General features: G+C 40.9%; 1 protein-coding gene across 2 annotated transcripts in view; it reads left to right on the forward strand.

The window, feature by feature from the left end:
* Positions 1-5,362: 5,362 nt before the first annotated feature.
* Positions 5,363-19,124, forward strand: part of LOC100565311 (gamma-aminobutyric acid type A receptor subunit alpha2) — a 117,637-nt gene continuing 103,875 nt past the window's right edge. Inside the window, exons 1-2 of one of the 2 annotated variants that reach the window (XM_062981629.1) lie at positions 5,363-5,730; positions 6,584-6,673. In XM_062981629.1, the coding sequence (XP_062837699.1) occupies positions 6,603-6,673 (71 nt within the window). In that variant the 5' untranslated portion in view covers positions 5,363-5,730; positions 6,584-6,602. Of the gene's footprint in view, positions 5,731-5,941; positions 6,674-19,124 lie in introns of those variants that run through there. The other variant, XM_008111659.3, reaches the window with a different exon arrangement.

Raw genomic sequence — 19,124 nt, forward strand, 5'->3', positions numbered from 1 at the left:
GAGGGCCTCTCTCTTTCCCTCTCCCTCTCTTTGCTCCCTCCCCATTCCCAGGCCTGTAGCCAGGAAAAAAATTGGGAGGGGTTGAAACTCACCCCGCCCCCCAGATGACTTTTCAAGCCAGTGCCTCCTGATCTGGCAGATCGCAACAAGGCCCTGCAATTACCATCATTATGCAAAGGTTCTTCACAGGTAATAGGTCCTGAATCATTGCTCCTTCTTTAAATCAGTTCTTTTTGGCCACAAAGAACAATAGTTTCCATAATTTGCAAGAATTCCTTTCTGCTTTGTTCAGCTTTCTTCTTATTTCCTTTATCATAATGATGGGTTACATCAAGACATTTTCCACTGTGTTTTCTGCCAAGCACAAATTATTCTTATGGTATTCTGGGGTTTTTTTTTGTGTGTGTGTGTGTGTGTGTCTCTTGTAGACTTCTGTTGCATTTTTCCATCACACAAATGGTTTAGCTACCAATGCACCAAAAGCTCTTGATGACCTACCAGAAAGCTTTTGATGACCACCAAAAGCTTTTGATGACCACCTTTGCCCCCACCTTCTCCTCCAAACACCACACCGTGCTTATAGAGTGAACCTTGTAGATGAATTGAGTAAGTCAACCAGTGAGATCTGATTGAACCATTTGGGTTGAAAACTTAGGTGTCTCTTCTTATCCACAGAAAATGCGTACATATCCTGGCAAAGGAGTCTGTGGATTTTGCACCAACTGAGCTTTCACTTAGTCATCAGAAATAGTCTTGTTCATATAAACTCCAATGACACAGATTTTTCTCTTTATTCCTGTTCCATTGTTTCTTTGGCAGGGCTTGGATTAGATGAACCAGTGGTAGACACCTCAGTTTCCACAGTTTTCATCTGCAATCCAAGTCAACCCCCCCCCCCCCCCCTTGGCCTTAGCCTGCCAGCTGCAGGTAGACTAACTTGGTCACTTCCACCATGCCAGCTATTGCTGCAATTTCAATGTAAATTGTTAGAAAGGTAGGTAATGACAGTGTAAATAATCAAAATTTGATTGTGATAGTGCTTGCAGTTTTTGCTTCTTATATACTTGGCAGGGGGATTTGGTTAACAAGTTAAAATCCATGAGTAAACCAGTTTTTTTGTTTAACCTGAAAATTTTCAGAGGTGGTTAGAACCCCTAAACCACCCCCTTGGCTATAGGCTTGATGTTGGGGATATGAACATTAATGCATGCATGTAGGCTATGATAAAGACTGGAGCAGTGATGATTAAGTTCTATTTTATTATACCACAACGGGGAGAGACAAGTAATAGAGACTCTTCTGCATCATGTAAATACACATCTGTCTCTTTGCATCATGCACATACATGCTACCCAGCAACTAGTAGGACACAGTTTGGGTTGCTGTGAGTTTGCCAGGCTGTATGGCCATGTTCCAGAAGCATTCTCTCCTGATGTTTCACCCACATCTATGGCAGGCATTCTCAGAGGTTGTGAGGTCTGTTGGAAACTAGGCAAGTGAGGTTTATATATCTGTGGAATGTCCACGGTGGGAGAAGGAACTCTTGTCTGACTGAGGGAAGTGTGAATGTTGCAATTGATCACTTTGATTAGCATAGCCTTGCAGTTTCAAAGCTTGGCTGCTTCCTGCCTGGGATAATCCTTTGTTGGGAGGTGATTAGCTGGTCCTGATTATTTCTTGTCTGGAATTCCCCTGTTTTTGAGTGTTGTTCTTTATTTACTGTCCTGGTTTTAGAGTTTTTAATCCTTGTAGACAGATTTTATTCATTTTCATGGTTTCCTCTTTTTTCCCTTCTTGACAATAGGGACAACATTTGCTTTCCTCCAGTCTGCTTGTACTTTTCCTGTTCTCCAATAATTCTTTAATATTGTCGCAATTATAAACTCAATGCTTATATTTAATTGGGTGCTAGGTGTATGCGCATTAATGCATGCATGTAAGCTATGATAAAGAGAGCAGCATTATTAAGTTCTATTTTAGTATGCCACTGCGGGGAGGGAGAAGTAACAGACTCTTCTGCATCATGTAAATGCACATCTGTCTCTTTGCATCATGCACATACATGCTACTCAGCAACTAGTAGGACACAGTTTTTAGGTTATTATTATTATTATTATTATTAATAATAATTCATTTCTATCCCACTTTTCTCCCATGGGTGGGCTTAAAGTGGTGTACAAAATATAAAACTAATAAAAACACATCCACACAATTCAATTGGGAAGGCCTGGCTCCACAGAAAGGTTTTGATTTGTGAATGAAAGGCCAGTAAGGAGGAGGCCGATCGTATCTCATTAGAGAGCAAGTTCCAGAGCCGCGGGACCACCACCAAAAAGGCCCTCTCTCTTGTTCCCACCAAACGTGCCTAAGATGATGGTGGGACCAAGAGAAGGGCCTCTCCTGAGATTCTCATGGCTCGAGTGGGTTGGTAAAAGGAGATAAGGTCACTCAAGTAGGCTGGGCCTGAAACGTCTAGGGCTTTCCTTTGTTTGTATGCATCACTTGTAATAATAAAACTGTGAAATCCAAGCAAGGTAAAATAACAGGGTACTACAGAGTGGATGTGACAAGCCAGTGGCTAAATTAAGCCCTGGCCCCAGAAGCCCATGGTGGTTGCAGAGTCAAGTTGAGGGCCTCTCTCTATCTCAGTGATTCTCAATCTTCCTAATGCCATGACCCAATAATACAGTTCTTCATGTTGTGGTGACCCCCAACCATAAAATGATTTTTGTTGCTACTTCATAACTGTAATTTTGCTACTGTTATGAATCATAATGTAAATATTTGATATTCAGATTGTATTTTCATTCACTGGACCAAATTTGGCACAAATACCCAATATGCCCACATTTGAATACTGGTTGGTTTGGGGGGCGGGTGATTTTGTCATTTGGGATTTGTAATTGCTGGGATTTATACTTCACCTACAATCAAAGAGGATTCTGAACTTCACCAAAGATGGAATTGAACCAAACTTGGCACACAGAACTCCCATGACCAACAGAAAATACTGGAAGGGTCTGGTGGGCATTGACCTTGAGTTTTGGAGTTGTAGTTCACCTACATCCAGAGAGCACTGTGGACTCCAAACAATGATGGATTTGGACCAAACTTGGCACAAATACTCAATATGCCCAAAATGTGAACACTAGTGAAGTTTGGAGGAAATAGACCTTGACATTTGAGAATTGTAGTTGCTGGGATTTATAGTTCACCTACAATCACCTTGAGCCCCACCAACGATAGAATTGGGCTAAACACAGAACCCCTATGACCAACAGAAAATACTGGAGGGATTTGGGTTCTTAAGACCATCAGAAATATATGTTTTCCGATGGTCTTTGGCGACCCCTCTGAAACCCCCTTGCGACCCCCCCCAGGGGTCCCAACCCCTAAATTGAGAAATGCTGCTCTATCTGGGTTGCTGTGAGTCTTCCAGGTATGAGTATGGCCATGGTCCAGAAACTTTCTCTCCTGACGTTCTGCCCACATCTGTGGCAGGCATCCTTAGAGGTTGTGAGGTCTGTTGGAAACCAGGCAAGTGGGGTTTATATATCTGTGGAATGTCCAGGGTGTTTGTCTGTTTGAGGTAAGTGTCAATGTTGCAATTGGAAACCTTGATTAGCACTGAAAAGCTTTGCAGCTTCAAAGCCTGGCTGTTTCAAGGGTAATCAAGCTGGCCAATTGCAACCTTCAGACTGGCCTCAAACAGACAAGAGTTCTTTCTCCCACCCTGGACATTCCACAGATATAGAATCCCTTCTTGCCTAGTTTCCAACAGACCTCACAGCCTCTGAGGGTGCCTGCCACAGATGTAGGCAAAACGTCTGGAGAGAAAGCTTCTGGAACAGCCCGAAAGACTCACAGCAACCCAGTGATTCTGGCCATGAAAGCCTTCGACAATACGCTGCTCTATTTGTTTCTTCCTCCCTTTCCTCTCGTGCCAAGGCAAACTTCTGGACGCACGTTCCTCTGGTGTGTGAGAGCGGGTGGCAGGGATTGCAGCAACCTGTCTGGATGGATTAGCAGAAGAGGCAGGGCGAGGGATGGAGGCGGCAAAAGCAAGGAGGGCGAGGGAAACCAGCTGCAGTTGGGTCGCAGCCAGGAAGTCCACTCCCACCGAGTCAGCCTCCTCTGCAGCCCTCAGGGCTGGAGTTGGACCTTCCCCGCCTTTCTCTCTCCTTCTGCACTTCGGGTGAAGCGGAGGGGACGCCTGTTCTTTGCCTCTGATCTCCCTTTTCAGCTCTTTCATAGAATCAAAGCACCCCCGACATATGGCCATCCAGCCTCTGCTTAAAGGCCTCCAAAGAAGGAGCCTCCACCACACTCCAGAGCAGAGTGTTCCACTGCCCAACAGCTCTCACAGTGAGGAAATTCTTCCAAATATTCAGGTGGAGTCTCCCTTCTTGTAGTTTGAAGCCATTGTTCCGCATCTTAGTCTCCAAGGCAGCAGAAAAAAAGCTTGCTCCCTCCTCCCTATGGCTTCCCCTCACATATTTATACATGGCTATGGTGACTCCTATCAGCCATCTCTTCTGCAGGTTAAACATGTTTTTTCAGCTGCTCCTCATAGGGCTTGATCATTTTAATCTCCCTACTCTGGACACCTTCCAGCTTGTCAACATCTCCCTTCAATTGCGGCGCCCAGAATGGGACACAGTATTCCAGGTGTGGTCTGACCAAGGCAGAATAGAGAGGTAGCACGACTTCTCTGGATTTAAACGTTATACTATTGATGCAGGCCAAAATCCCATTGGCTTTTTTTGCCGCCACATCACATTGCTGGCTCATGTTTAACTTGTTGTCCACGAGGACTCCAAAATCTTTTCCACATGTACCGCCGTCCCTGGATCTAGACACTATACTGCTATTTATGCAGGCCAAAAATATCCTCTTCCAGCTTCCACTTTCCGCGGCCAGCTGAGGCGTTTAGCGCCTGGAGAGGACTGACTTGACTCCAGAGAGGCTGTCAGAGGGAAGCTTGTCAGGCAAGAGAAAGGAAGGAAGAGAAAGAACCGCGCTAGGACCCGGCGGAGTATGGCTTGCCCGCCCGCGTGCCTTTAGGGGCAGCTTCGGCCTTGGGAAAGGGGCAGCTGTGGCAGCACGCGCCAGTGTTGTGGCAGCACGCGCCTGCGGTGAGGTATCCGCGCGGCTGTTTTTTTTAAATTATTATTATCCCGCCCTCTACATCTGTGGCCCCGCCCCTTATTTCGATGACTCCTCCCCCGTTTGCTCTCTCTCTCTCTCTCTCTCTCTCTCTCCCCCCCTTTTCTTTCTGGAGCCCCTGGGGCGCGTGCCAGCTGCAGCTGCTACTGCCTGCGCGCGCGCGCCGGCGCGCTCACACTCCCCCCCCCCTCCCCAGCACCACCTCTTCCCCGAGTCTTCCAGTCTCTCTCTTTCTCTTGCATGCAGACACAGTCAGTCACACAGAGAGACATCCCCATCCCTTGACTGACTGACTGACTGACTAGCTACCCTCGCCTCGCGCCGCTGCCTTCCCGCTTCTCGCGCGCGCGCGCGCACGCACACACAGCACAAGGCACAGGGAACCTCTCCTCCGGGTCCGCTCCTCTTCGCAGGGTCTCCGCAGTCGCCTCATATAAGCTCTCTCTCTCTCTCCCCCCCCCCCTCCCAGTTTTGAGCCTCGCGTGGGAGGACTGAGTGAGGACTCCCTCCTCCGCCTCATCACCAAGCCCTGTTTGTTTTTTGGCGCCTCCTGGTGCTCCCAAGGTAGGCTCCTCAGTTACCCCCCCCCCCGGCCGCCTCTCTTTTCCCTTTCTCCTGTGAGTGAGTGCCTTGGAAGGAGGGGGTTTCGTCCCTCTGGACTAGGAAACGTGGGTGTCTTGTGTGTGGCAGGGGGTGGGGGAAGAAGAAGAGCAAGAAAGGGTCTTTGCTTTGGTCTGAATCTTTCTTCCCTTTCCCCTTAACCTCTTTCAGTGAAGCCCCTTCCCCTTTTAATTTGGGTCTTGCAACTTTGCCCTGCTCCCTGGCTGTTGTTGTGGATGATGTTTGTTTCCCCTATATCTGTCACCATGACTGTGGCAGGGATGGCTCTTTCGGAGCAGCTGTCAAACATGCTTAGCCTTGGGAAGGATATGAGCCACTTCGGTTCACAGAGATGTCAGAGAACCCCTCACCAGTCTCTTTTTCTCTCTCTGCCACCCAACTGGGTTTTAGAAAGAGGCTCTCTTTTTTTGGAGATGAAGTCAAAGCAAGCACAAGCAGAAAAGCGGAGGCACCCATCTGATGAATCAATACCTAGGGGGGGAGAGTCTGGCATGCCTTTAGATGGCACGCATTACATGGGGACTGAGTTGGGGAAAGCAAAGCCACCTCTGATGCCTCTGTTCCTATGCCACTTCTGATTATGCGCCGCATGTGCAGACAACGCATGATTTGGGAGGATGACGGAGATCTAATAAGTTGTTGGTTTTGTGGGGAGGGGAAAGGCGTGCTTCAGAGACCCGAGGATTTGAAGGCTCCATGGAAATGACAGTTTCCCATGGCTTGCGTTGGAGAAGACATGGCTTGTTGGAAACAGAGCTGAGCTAAACGCTTCCCCCTCCTCTTCTTCTTTCCTTAGGATTTGCAAGGAAGCAAAGATGAAGAGGAAACTGATGTCCTACACCATGCAGCTGGTTCTTCTCCTTTTCTTGGCGTGCTTGTCTGCAAGGTGAGAGGAGGTGCTGCTTCTTGATCAACAGCAAAATTACAGAGCTTGTCTTGTTTGCTAGCAGTAGTTAGTTCTTGTAACTGGCTTGTGCAACTTGCTCTATGCACAGAAATCTTCTCTATAATTACAAGACTGCCTAGTATTCAGAGCAGGTAAAGTAAATGGAAAAGTGTTGTTGAAGGCTTTCATGGCCAGAATCACTGGGTTGCTGTGAGTTTTCCAGGCTGTGTGGCCATGTTCCAGAAGAATTCTCTCCTGACGTTTCACCCTCATCTATGGCAGGCATCCTTAGAGGTTGTGAGGTCTGGGTTGTTGTATGTTTTCCGGGCTGTATGGCCATGTTCCAGAAGTATTCCTGGATCCAAGTATTCCTGGATTCTGAATACTTCTGGAACATGGCCATACAGCCTGGAAAACATACAACAACCCTGTGATCCTGGCCATGAAAGCCTTCGACAACATGTTGTGAGGGCTGTTGGAAACTAAGCAAGTGGAGTTTATATATCTGTGGAATGTCCAGGGTGCGAAAAAAAAACTCTTGCCTGTTGGAGGCAAATGTTGCCATTGGCCAGCTTGATTAGCATTGAATAGCCTTGCAGCTTCACAGTCTGGCTGCTTCCTGCCTGGGGAATCCTTTGTTGGGAGGTGTTAGCTGGCCCTGATTATTTCCTGTCTGGGATTCCCTTGTTTTTTGAGTTTAAATACTGGTAGCCAGATTTTGTTCATTTTCATGGTTTCCTCCTTTCTGTTGAAATTGTCCACATGCTTGTGGATTTCAATGGCTTTTCTGTATAGTTTGGCATGATAGTTGTTCGAGTCATCCAGCATTTCTGGCTACCAGTATTTTAAAAATTCTAGGATCAGGACAATTAATAAAGAACAACACTGAGAAAACAGGGAAATTCCAGACAGGAAACAATCAGGGTCAGTTAATACCTCCCAACAAAGGATTCTCTCAGGCAGGAAGCAGCCAGGCTTTGAAGCTGAAAGGCCATTAAATGCTAATCAAGGTGGCCAATTGCAACATTCACACTGGCCTCAGGCAGACAAGGGTTCTTTCTCCCACCCTGGACATTCCACAGATATATAAACCTCACTTGCCTTGTTTCCAACCGACCTCACAACCTCTGAGGATGCCTGCCATAGATGTGATTGAAATGTCAGGAGAGAATGCTTCTGGAACATGGCCATACACCCCGGAAAACTCACAGCAACCCAGTGATTCTGGCCATGAAAGCCTTCAACAACACTTGTCTTGTTTGCTAGCATTAGTTCTGGTAGCTGGCTTGTGCATCTTGTTCTATGCACACAAATCTGCTCTATAAATATAAGACTGCCTATTATTCAAAGCAGGTAAAGTAAATGGAAAAGTCCTGAGTGTAGTGAAAGGTTCAAAAACTTGTGCTGAACAAGCCCTTCTAAAATGCAATGACTTATTCATGATGTTTATCTCTGAGAGAAGAGAAAAATCAAACTCTTGACATTATTTTCTGTGTAATGCTTGAAGATTTTGGATGTTTTCTGGAATCATTGTATCACTTTTTGTTACATCATGCCTATCCACATGGAATATAAGGAAGAGGTTCTTCTAAGGTTTCCCTCGGGGAGCATAGGCAATACAGGGATGCTTTGCATTTGGATGTGTGTTGGGATGAGAAATATTTTTTTTGGTCAACAGAACATTGAGACATTTAATCTTTAAACCTCTAGGTGGAGATAGTATATAATTTCAAAATGCCATAAAATAAAACAATAGCCCAATTTAATAATCAACTTTTGGTGTTGTTAATAAACTATGGTTCTAAGCTGAATGTATTATTATTATTTAGGTTTGGTCTTCTCTTGGCTTCTGTGTGCATCCACTTAATGGCAATGTATTACTTCATTGCGTTTCTGTGAGTTTTCCGGGTTGTACGACCATGTTCCAGAAGCATTATCTCCTGATGTTTCACCTACATCTATGGCACGTATCCTCAGAGGTGGGTGCCATAGATGTGGATGAAACATCAGGAAAGAATGCTTCTGGAAAATGGCCATACAGCCCAGAAAACTCACAGCAACCTACTGATTCTGGCCATGAAAGCCTTCAACAACACATTATTACTTCATTTTCTTGTAAAAGCAGTTTAGACTGCAGTAGTTTCCCAGATAGAATGTCACTCTATCACATTTTTCTCAAAATCATATGAACCTTAAGTGTTCTAGTAAAACAAACAAGACAAAAATTCAGTGCAGCAATGCATTGGATGCATTTCTTTGTAGCAAAATTAGTATTGTTTTTCTTTAAAATATGTTTTCAGTTTTATCTAGCCAGCAAAGATGCTGCAGTACTAGTCTACCTACTATGGGCCTGATCTCTTACTCAAAGGAATAAATCTCACTGTTGTCAAGGAGTCAACAGATACAATGAATGTTTATAGGATTGTCAACACTAGGTTTGACTAACTACACGTCAACAAGGACTAGTCTATCTTTGAACAACAGCTGCTTTATATGTCACACAAAATTAACAATAGCATGTAAAATGTGAATGACAAGTCACCTGTGGTATTTTAGAACTTAGATTACAAATCAAATAATTATAGGTTGTAAATGAAGTGTCTTGAAATGCCACAGACTGATCTATTTTACATTAGCTTTGACGTGTTTTATTCATATTGGTGAATACATGGGCAAAGGTAATATTCTCTTTTCCTTGGTTAATTACTTAAAGGTACATTTTGTCCATAAGAAAAGTAAAGTTTTCTTTCCTAATGATTTTTTAGCATTCTTTTACATTGTGCTCACATTACAATAAGTAAACCTACAGAAGAATAGCATTATTTGTTCATTGAGTGACAGCATAAAGATCTAGAATTTCACAGATAACTGAGGATCATAGGGAGAAAGCAATGTATACACCATATACCTGAAAGTTAAATGAAAGGGATATAATATGGTATTTCTTGGAGAGAAATATTAGTTTTACAAAAGGCCTCGGTCTGGATTATCTTAACAAGGTACATTAGCTTTTCAGCACCAGCCTAGCTGGACAGCAGGGGATCCCTCACACTAGATGAGTTGATGCTTTTAATGAAAGGGTCGGAGAATGCAGGACTAAAATTACTTTTGCTTACTTCTCAATGTATTGTAGCTAGGTGGTCATTTTTTTAATATATGGTTTACTATTAAGCCTATTTTTGGAAGACTATTGACATATGCCAAAATAAGTATTGTTGTTATTACTGATAATAATTTAACCAAAATAATTTATGAACCCTTCTAATGTTTAAGGCTGTCTATAATTTTTTTTAGTCTGCTGCTTTTTATATCATTATACCAATAAACTATTAACAGACATGAAAGATGCTCTCCATGTTTTGTTGTGACAGGGTGTCTTTGTAGGAGGTAACCAAGGTAGTCCAGGATGAAATGATTTGACATTTCATATCCTACTACTCTTTCACTTTACAGTAATTGCAGAATTTTGGCTGTACTTTCATATATAAAGAGAAACACCAAAATTTTAGACCATTTTTCAGAAACCCATTGCTTCATGCAAAGCCTCCAACCCAAAACTTTTTTCAACTCCTAGTTATTCAAAAATTCCCAGCATCATTGTAGTTCTGTAATATTAGCATTTACTGTTATCAACTAAATTTATGCATTTACAAACAGTTCAAATGTTCAACATTTTAATTATTTGAATGCTAGATCTTTTCATTAAATGAGGCAGCAATAAACTCACAATGAGCTGGTATTTTCAGGCTTGCTATTTAATTAGCTCACATTCCCCCCACCCGGGTTTTCTTTACAACTGACAGAAAGGCCAGTTGGTTCATTCTAGCTTTACCAGGCATAGTTACCCCAGTAAAGGAGATTGATCCCAGTAGCTGGGAAACTTTGTAGACCCCATAAGTCTCTTTTTTTATAATATAATTTTTTATTGGTTTTCCACATAATAAAACATTAATCAGTTAAAATATGAGGAAAGGAGAGAAAAAGAAAAAGAAGAAAAAAAGAAAAAAAGAAAGAAAAAAAGAAAAAAAAGAAAGAAAAAAAGAAAAAAAAACCCACAGCAAAAAAAGAACCCACCTCCCTCCATATAATGTACTTCCCTTCTTCCCTTATGGGGATCAATTATAATGTTAATTGTATTTATTTATTTATTTATTTTTAAATCCTGGTTGAGCTAGTATGTCCTGTTCGGTTCTCCGATTACTTAGCTTAATTCTTACTGTTCGTCTTTATATTTTTTGTATTGTTCCCAGTCTGTCTTTTTTATTGATTGTCCTCTATGCATTTTTAATAAAAATGTTAGTTCGTCCATATCTCTAATGTCTTCAATTTTCTCAATCCATTCTTCCTTTCCCGGAATCACTTGAGATTTCCAGTGTTTTGCGTAAATAATCCTTGCAGCTGTGTTGATGTATGTAAATAATTTGTCTTCATTTGCATTAAATTTTGTTTCTGAGTCTGTCAAATTTAATAAATAGTATTCTGGCTTCATCGGAAATTTTTTCCCTAGTATTTTCTGAGATTCTGAATGTATCATTTTCCAAAATTTAGCTGTCTCATTACATGTCCACCATACATGGTAATATGATCCGATGTGCTTTTTACATTTCCAGCAGGTGTTTTGAGTTGATTTATACATTTCTCCCAACTTTTTGGGGGTAATATACCACCTATGGAAGGATTTCAACCAATTTTCTTTTAAGTCCCACGCATAGGTATATTTTATTTTTTTCGTCCATAGAGTTTCCCATTCGGTCATGTCTATTGAACGTCCTATATTTTGGGCCCATTTTACCATGCAGCCTTTGACTTCTTCTGTAGCATTTGTCCATTCTAGTAGTTTATCATAAATTTTTGTTATTTCTTTCTTATCAGATTGAAGTATCTTGTCCCAAAATTTCCCATTGAAGCAGAAGCCCACTTTATTGTCTAGCACAAATTTTTCTTTGATTTGGGCGTATTGTAACCATGATAAATTTCTTTATTTCCTTTTTATTTCATCAAGGGGTCTAATTTGGAATCCGTTATTTTTCTTGACTAAGATTTCTTTGTATGTTGGCCAGTCGGACCAGCCTAGTAGCTTTCTACTATTTTCTTCTAACGGCGAGATCCATAGTGGAGTTTTATCATACATAAATTTTTTATACTTTTCCCAAACTTTGATCAATGATGAACGGATGAAGTGGTTTCCAAATTTTTTTTTCTATACGTTTTTTATCGTACCATAAATACGCGTGACAGCCTCTTCTCAAATCAAAGCACTCTAAATTTAGTATACTTTCCTTCTTTAAATTGCACCAAGAGTTTTAAGTTTGGGAGGCCGAAGCCTCCTCTCTCTTTTTTCTCCGTCATTATTGCATATCTAATCCTGGGTTTTTTCCCATTCCATATAAATTTTGATAAATCTTTGTTCCATTCCGCAATTGTTTTCATCGATCTAATTATAGGCAAGTTTTGAAATAAGTAGAGCATTTTCGGCAGAATGTTCATTTTAATTGTTGCGATTCTTCCCAACAATGAGATGTTTAGGTTTTGCCATTTTTGTAGGTCTTGTTTTATTTCCTTCCATTTTGCTTTATAGTTGTTTTCTAACAGTTGCGCATTCTTGGCTGTCAGCCATATTCCTAAATATTTGATTTTTTTAGTTGTTGAGATTCCTGTCGCGCTTTGCAGTGCTTCTTGATTTGCTTTGGTCATGTTCTTAGTTAAAATCTTCGTCTTATTTCTATTAAGGTGGAAACCTGCTAATTCTCCATATTCTTCAATTTTAGTTATCCACGTAGGTAATTGTTTTCTCGGATCCTCAATAATACAAATAATATCATCAACAAATGCTCTGTATTTAAACTCATTTTTCAAGATTTTGGTGCCCGTCAATCCACAGTCATATTTTAAGTTCTTTAATAAAATTTCTAAGGCGAAAATAAAAATCAAAGGGGATAGTGGGCATCCCTGTCTGACCCCTTTTTCAATCTTAATGTTCTGTGTATGTTGGCCGTTAATCATGATCTTGGCTCTTTGTTTGTCATAGATCATGTCTATCGCATTGTAAAATTGGTAACCAATATCTAATTCCTTAAACAGTAATTTAAAAAAGGACCAATTCAAGTTGTCGAAAGCTTTTTCCGCGTCAATGGAAAGCAGTGCAACTTCTTTTTGATGATTCCATTCATAATATTCTATTATGTCCAAGATGCATCTAACATTGTCTTTCATTTTTCTTCCTGGGAGAAAGCCTGTTTGTTCTGGGTTAATCCAATTGTTTAAGAATTCTTTAAATCTATTCGCCAATATACACGTAAATATTTTATAGTCTGTGTTCAGTAAGGACATGGGGCGATAATTTCTTACATCTGTAGTATCTTGATCTTCCTTGGGTATAACAATAATTTCTGCTTCTCTCCATGAGTCCGGTATTTCTTTATGTTGCAGTACCCTATTCAGCAGTCTTTTCAAGTGGACAACTATTACATCTTGCATTATTTTGTAAAAATTTGCTGATGAAAAAATTTGCTGAGAAACCATCAGGTCCTGGAGATTTGTTTGGTTTTAATAAATTAATTGCCTTTTTTTTCGTTTTCTGTGATTTCTTTGTTAAGAATCTCTCTCTGTTGCTCGTTGATCTTCTCTAGTCTTTGGTTTCCCAAGTATTGTGTAATTTTTGTCATATCAATTTCATCGTCCTTGTATAATTGTGAGTAGAATTTATTGAATTCTTGTAGAATGTCCTCATCTTTAGTAATACTTCCGTTATCTTTTTTAATTTGTGTCACTTGTTGAGTTTGTTTTTTCTTTCGAATTTTCCGCGCCAATCATTTTCCTGGTTTATTAGCATTCTCGAAATTAAATTGCTTAATGAATCTCAATTGGTTGGCAGTCTGATCAAGCTCCAATCGATTTTTCTCTCTTTTTAAGTCCTTTAATTCTTTATCTGTCTTGCTATCATTTGGCGATTTCTTCAATATTTTTTCGTTTCTTTCAATCTGCAGATTAATTTCTTTCATTTTCTTTAATTTTTCTTTGTTTATTCTTGCTTTTTGCTGTATTAAATAACCCCTAATTACTGCTTTGTAAGCGTCCCAGGTAGTTGCCTCTTTAATTTCTGGATTGACATTGATGTCGAAGTATTCTTTTGACAGAGTTTTATATCTCTCTATGTCTTCTTCTTTTTTCATCAAATTTTCATCAAATCTCCATTTAGGGATGGTCTTTTTATAATTTATGATCATTTCAATAGGACAATGATCTGATTTGTCACGGGGGAGGATGGCTATTTTGTCGATTTTTGTTAATATTGTTCTTGTTGTCCAAATCATGTCAATTCTTGACCATCCAGCATGTCGATGTGAATAGAATGTATAGTCTTTGCTTAATGGGTTTTTAGATCTCCAGGCATCTATAAGGTCAAATTCTTCTTTCAATTGAAAAAAAGTTTTTGGCAGTAAACTTTGCATATCTTTAGCACTTCTTTTGTTATTTGATTTGTCTAATTTTGTGTCTAATACCCCATTAAAATCTCCTAAGATTATAACATGCTCCGATTGGGTAATCTCAATCTGTTCCCTTAAGTATTTTACGAAGTGAGTCTTGGGGCCATTTGGAGCATAAATGTTGCATAATAATATTTTTTGGTTCCCAATTGTAATTTCCACAGCAACCACCCTCCCCTCTGTATCTTTAAATTTCAATTCTGCTGGGATACTATTGTTTATGTATGTGACCACCCCCCTTTTTTTCTTTATATCCGATGAGTAGAATTCTTTTCCGTAGGCCTTATTAACTAAATGTGCTCCATGCCGTTGTGTAATATGGGTTTCTTGAAATGTGATAATATCAAATTTACCTTTCTTAATTTGGCGTGTGAGTGCGTTCCTTTTATATGGAGAATTTAAACCATTCGCATTGTTTGAGTAACATTTTATTTGGCGCGTGATTTCACTCATCGTCAGCTTTCTGAAGTTCTGTGGTTGCAGATTCAAGATCTTCTTCCTCTATCGCTTCTTCTTCTTCGTCCACTGTCAACTCCGGTATATTCACTTCCATACTTGTTCCCGTTACATTTGTTGCTATTGCTGATTCTGCGCCTTGAGGTGAGAGGAATCTTTTCTTTTTCCTTTGTGGTAAAAATGTTTCCAAAGTATCTCCAGGAGTGTCCTTCATCAAATTTTTGTAAAAATCCTTTGCTTTGTCTAGTGTCGTGAGCCAGTATTTTTCGTTTCTGAATGTAACCATTATTCCTTCTACCTTTTCCCAGTGAAATCTAATTTTACGTTTTTTTAATTCTTCTGTGAGGAAAAAGTAATTTCTTCTTTTATTCAGTATTGATAGGGGGACTTCCTTTAGAATTATAATTTTGTTGTTCTTATAAAGGCTTGGCTGAGAACTGTTGATCCTCAGTATCTCATCTCTAATCCTCTTTTTTGCAAAATGCACTATGACATCTCTTGCCACTTTATTACGTTTTGAATAATTCGTTTGTACTCTATATATTCTATCCAATTCGGTTTCCATTTCCTGTTCTGAACTTTGTAGTATTTTTGATGTGATCTGTATTATAACTTGTCTTATGTTCTCATTAACTTCCTCTTGTATGTTTCTAAATCTTTTTGGTCCATTAAGTCTTGTGTTCTTTCTATTTTCAAATTTTTATTTTGCAGATCATCTAACTTTTTTTGGAGTTTGTTTTGTGCCTTTTCCATATTTCCTCTTTTTTCAAATCTAAGATCTCTTCACGAGTTTCTTTCATTTCCTCTTTTATCTGTGTAATATCCTCTTTTATTTCTCTTTTCATTTCCATCATCTCTTGGTGCATTTCTTTTTGAAATCTTTTCTGATCTTCCATGTTTAGGTCTTGTTTATCTGAAAGTTTCTGGATCTCTTTTAGAATGTCTTTTAGGGTCAAATCTTCTGTTTGGGATGCTCTTCTTGGTGCTCCTTTGATGTCTTTTAAATCTTGTTTAAATTTTGGGCCTGCCATCGTCTGGGTAGGCTGCCGTAACTCTGATGTTCTATTCAATATGTATATATGTATAATTCTTCTCCCAATTAAATTTCCTAGGATTCGATTTTATGTTTACGTTATTGTTTCATTATAATCTTTAGTCCGTCTCTAGGTATCAATCTTAATCCAGATCGCAGCACTTCTTCTTCAATATTATCCCTAATTTGTCCTTAGTTTGTCCCTAATTTGTCCCCAGTTTGTCCTTAATTTAGTCCCTTCTGCACTTCTTTCTGTCTTTGTACCCTCCTTTTATACCTCAGTCCTCGTGTCTCACCTCTCCTCCTCAGACGCTTATCTGTTCGTGAATCAGTCCCAATTCCAGCCCCTCCAATCGCTCCTATTCTTCTGTCCTGCGGGTCCTAATTCCTTGGCTTCTAGTCTTCCTTCTGCTTTCTTTTTTCTTCCACCCTTAGATCCGTCCGCGTCGTCCCCCTCTGTTTCTTCTTCCGCCCTTCCTTGGTGATGTCTCCCGCTTCTCTCACTTCCGCTTCCGCTTTTTTCCCGCCGTCTCCAGCAAGTTCTAGCTTTGTTTACAAGAAGCACTCTTCGTTGTCTAAACAATATGGCGTCAAGGTCGGCTGCTAATTCGCTTATTTAACTTCTCATATCTTTCCCTTTACTGGTTTGCGGCCCGCGAATCCCACGGCTTGGTTCTTGCCCTTTAGCTCACCCCTCCTGCGAGGAGTTAGCGTCAGGGCAATAGTCGCCGTTTGGGTACCTGCGTTCCTCCCGCGAATCTCTGGGAGAGGGGAGTTTCAATACTCGACCCGACCGCGTTCTCAATCTTATCCAGTATTCGATTGGCTGTTCTCATAAATGTCCTCTTCTTTTGAATTTTAAAAAGTTTCTCTGCCTGTATTAATATTGATCCCGTTTCAGCATGACTGGGTTTTGTCTTCTGTTCTCAGGGATATAGTCGCCCTGAGTCTCAGCGGTGAGTTTCCAAATTTGATCTTTCAGTGTTTCTTCCTTTCCTTTCAACCAGATTGGTGCCCCAGTCCGGTTAGAATTTTTTGTTTAAGTCTTAGTTTTCCATGTTTCTTCTTTCTAGTTTAAAATGAGCCCGGTCAGCGGTAAATGCAGGGCTTATGCCCGCTTCCTGACTAGCAGTTCGCGGACCTCCTCGGCCAGTTGAATCCTTAGGTCGCGCCGCTTCCGAGACGCTCCCCCGATTCAACAATCGCCGTTCGGAGGCTTGCGTCCCCCCCCCGGTTCTATCCCCGGGGAGAGGGGAGCTAAGAGCTCTAACCCAACCGCTTAGTCAGTGGCTTGCTGGAGGAGCTTCAGCAAGTCCGTCCCGCCGCCATCGTGGCTCACTGGAAGTCTGACCCCATAAATCTCAAATTGGGATGTGTTATTTATAATGCCATCCCATCAAGTTTTTTTTGTGTCAGGAGCGACTTGAGAAACTGCAAGTCTTATCTGGTGTGAGAGAATTGGCCATCTGCAAGGACATTGCCCAGGGAATGTCCTGATGTTTTGATGTTTTTACTATCCTTGTGGGAAGCTTCTCTCATGTCCCCACATGGAGCTGGAGCTGATAGAGGGAGCTCATCCGCGCTTTCCTCAGGTTGGATTCGAACCTTCAGGTCAGCAACCCAACCTCCAAGTCATCAGTCCTGCCGGCACAAGGGTTTAATCCACTGCGCCACCAGATACATCAAGTGTATCTACCTAACTATTTCAAAAGAGGCCTGTAGTGTGTCTTTAATTACCGTCTTCCTACTGTTATCTTTTCTTCATTGACAATGCATTTTTTAGTTTGGCGATTGAAGGAATAGGGTTTCTTAAGGAGTATCATTGTTATTGTGTGTGTGTGTTTTCAAGCTGACTGATGAGTTATGGTGAAACCATTAATTTCTCAAGGTTTTCTTAGATAAGGTACACTCAGAGGCAGTTTTGCCAGCTTCTTCCTCTGAAATAGAGCCTACAGCACCTGGCATTCATTGGCAGCCTCCAATCCAAGTACTAATCAGAGTTGGCACTGCTTAATTTTCAAGATTGGATGTGATCTGGCACCTTTTGAGCACACAGAGTTTTCCTGACAAGATTTGTTTAGAGGGAGTGCCTTTGCCTCCCTCTAAGACTGAAATACCCCCTATCTCCTCAAGAGGCCTCAGGGCAGTTTCCTACATAAGCAAAACATTCAATTGCTGATAGTAAACCATACAATAAGATAGACATCATAAAACAAAACATACAATCCTGCTAAAATCATAAAAATTAAAATCCAGTTTTAGTCTATCCCATCAGATGTGTTCAAGTACCAATGGCCAGAATTTCAGAGTGGACATGGCCAACTATGAAGGGCTATGCAAAGGCTGATGTGACAAAGTATCATAGAGCTGGGGAAGTGGATAAAGTGCAGAGCAGGGTCCTGGTTGGTTACCAAGGAGAGGGGCCTAGGGACTAGGGCTTCCATTTCCAAGCAAAGATTTACCTCCAGAGTAGTTCAACAGTTCAATAGTTCAATACTCAAACTGCTATATCACACTGTCTCTCTTTTATGGCAATCTCAGACAGAATAGGGGTAGGTTTTGGATAAGTAGAGATCAATTCCTCAGTTTGCTTTGGTAATTCTCAATTCCTTTTGGACTTCAGATACATCACCACATAAAACTGGATATGTTATTTTTCAGCAGCTGACTTGTAGCAGTTGGATGCAATCTGACTAAGGTGGTATACATTGCACCACTGGTTTTGTCACCATTTTTATTTGTTTTGAATCTTTTAAATAATAGGAATTATCTTGCTGCATCATGCTGAAACACCATCTTCTTCCCTTTTTAATCACCAAGATTGGCCAGTATTTTATTTTCTTGTGATTCTAGGAGAAGAAGCAAAAATGTAAAGAAAAATGGAGGATGGTAATGGAAGCATGTCCACCTGAGGCTAACCTAACATGCCCCCTGCTATATTCTTTTTCTTTAGTGGAAACGTGTGGGATACCTTGACTGAAGATGGAAATACTAAGAAACCAGAGAAAGAAAAAGTGACTTAATGTAGAATCAAAGGGATGTGTTAAATCAGGGTAGAGGACAAAGTATGGTCTGTAGGCAACATGTACCCCTCCAGCGAAGTTGCGATCGCTAAGCCTACCTAGGGCAGATTTTCTTTTTAAAAATTAAACTATTTCTAGAGTCCTTTTTTTGCAAGAGGGATTACAGCTTTCCCCCAGTCCCCATTTCAAAAGAAAAACTGGGCAGGGCCAATTTGGATGTGATTCTTATAGTATTTTGGAGCATAGGTTTAGCCCATGAAGGGTATTGAGGGCAATAATTGGATCCTAGTGAAGTTGCCCATCCCTGTGTTAAAGGGAAGGTTTCAGATTAATTATTTGTCAATTATTTAACTTGAAAATTTAGTTAATGTGCATTAAAAGGAAACATGGATTATTCAGTGCTCAGCAGTAGCTGCATAGTAAGTGTATATAGAGCATTCCTAACATAATAT

The sequence above is a fragment of the Anolis carolinensis genome, chromosome 5 (assembly GCF_035594765.1).
Source record: "Anolis carolinensis isolate JA03-04 chromosome 5, rAnoCar3.1.pri, whole genome shotgun sequence".
NCBI classification, from domain to species: domain Eukaryota; kingdom Metazoa; phylum Chordata; class Lepidosauria; order Squamata; family Dactyloidae; genus Anolis; species Anolis carolinensis.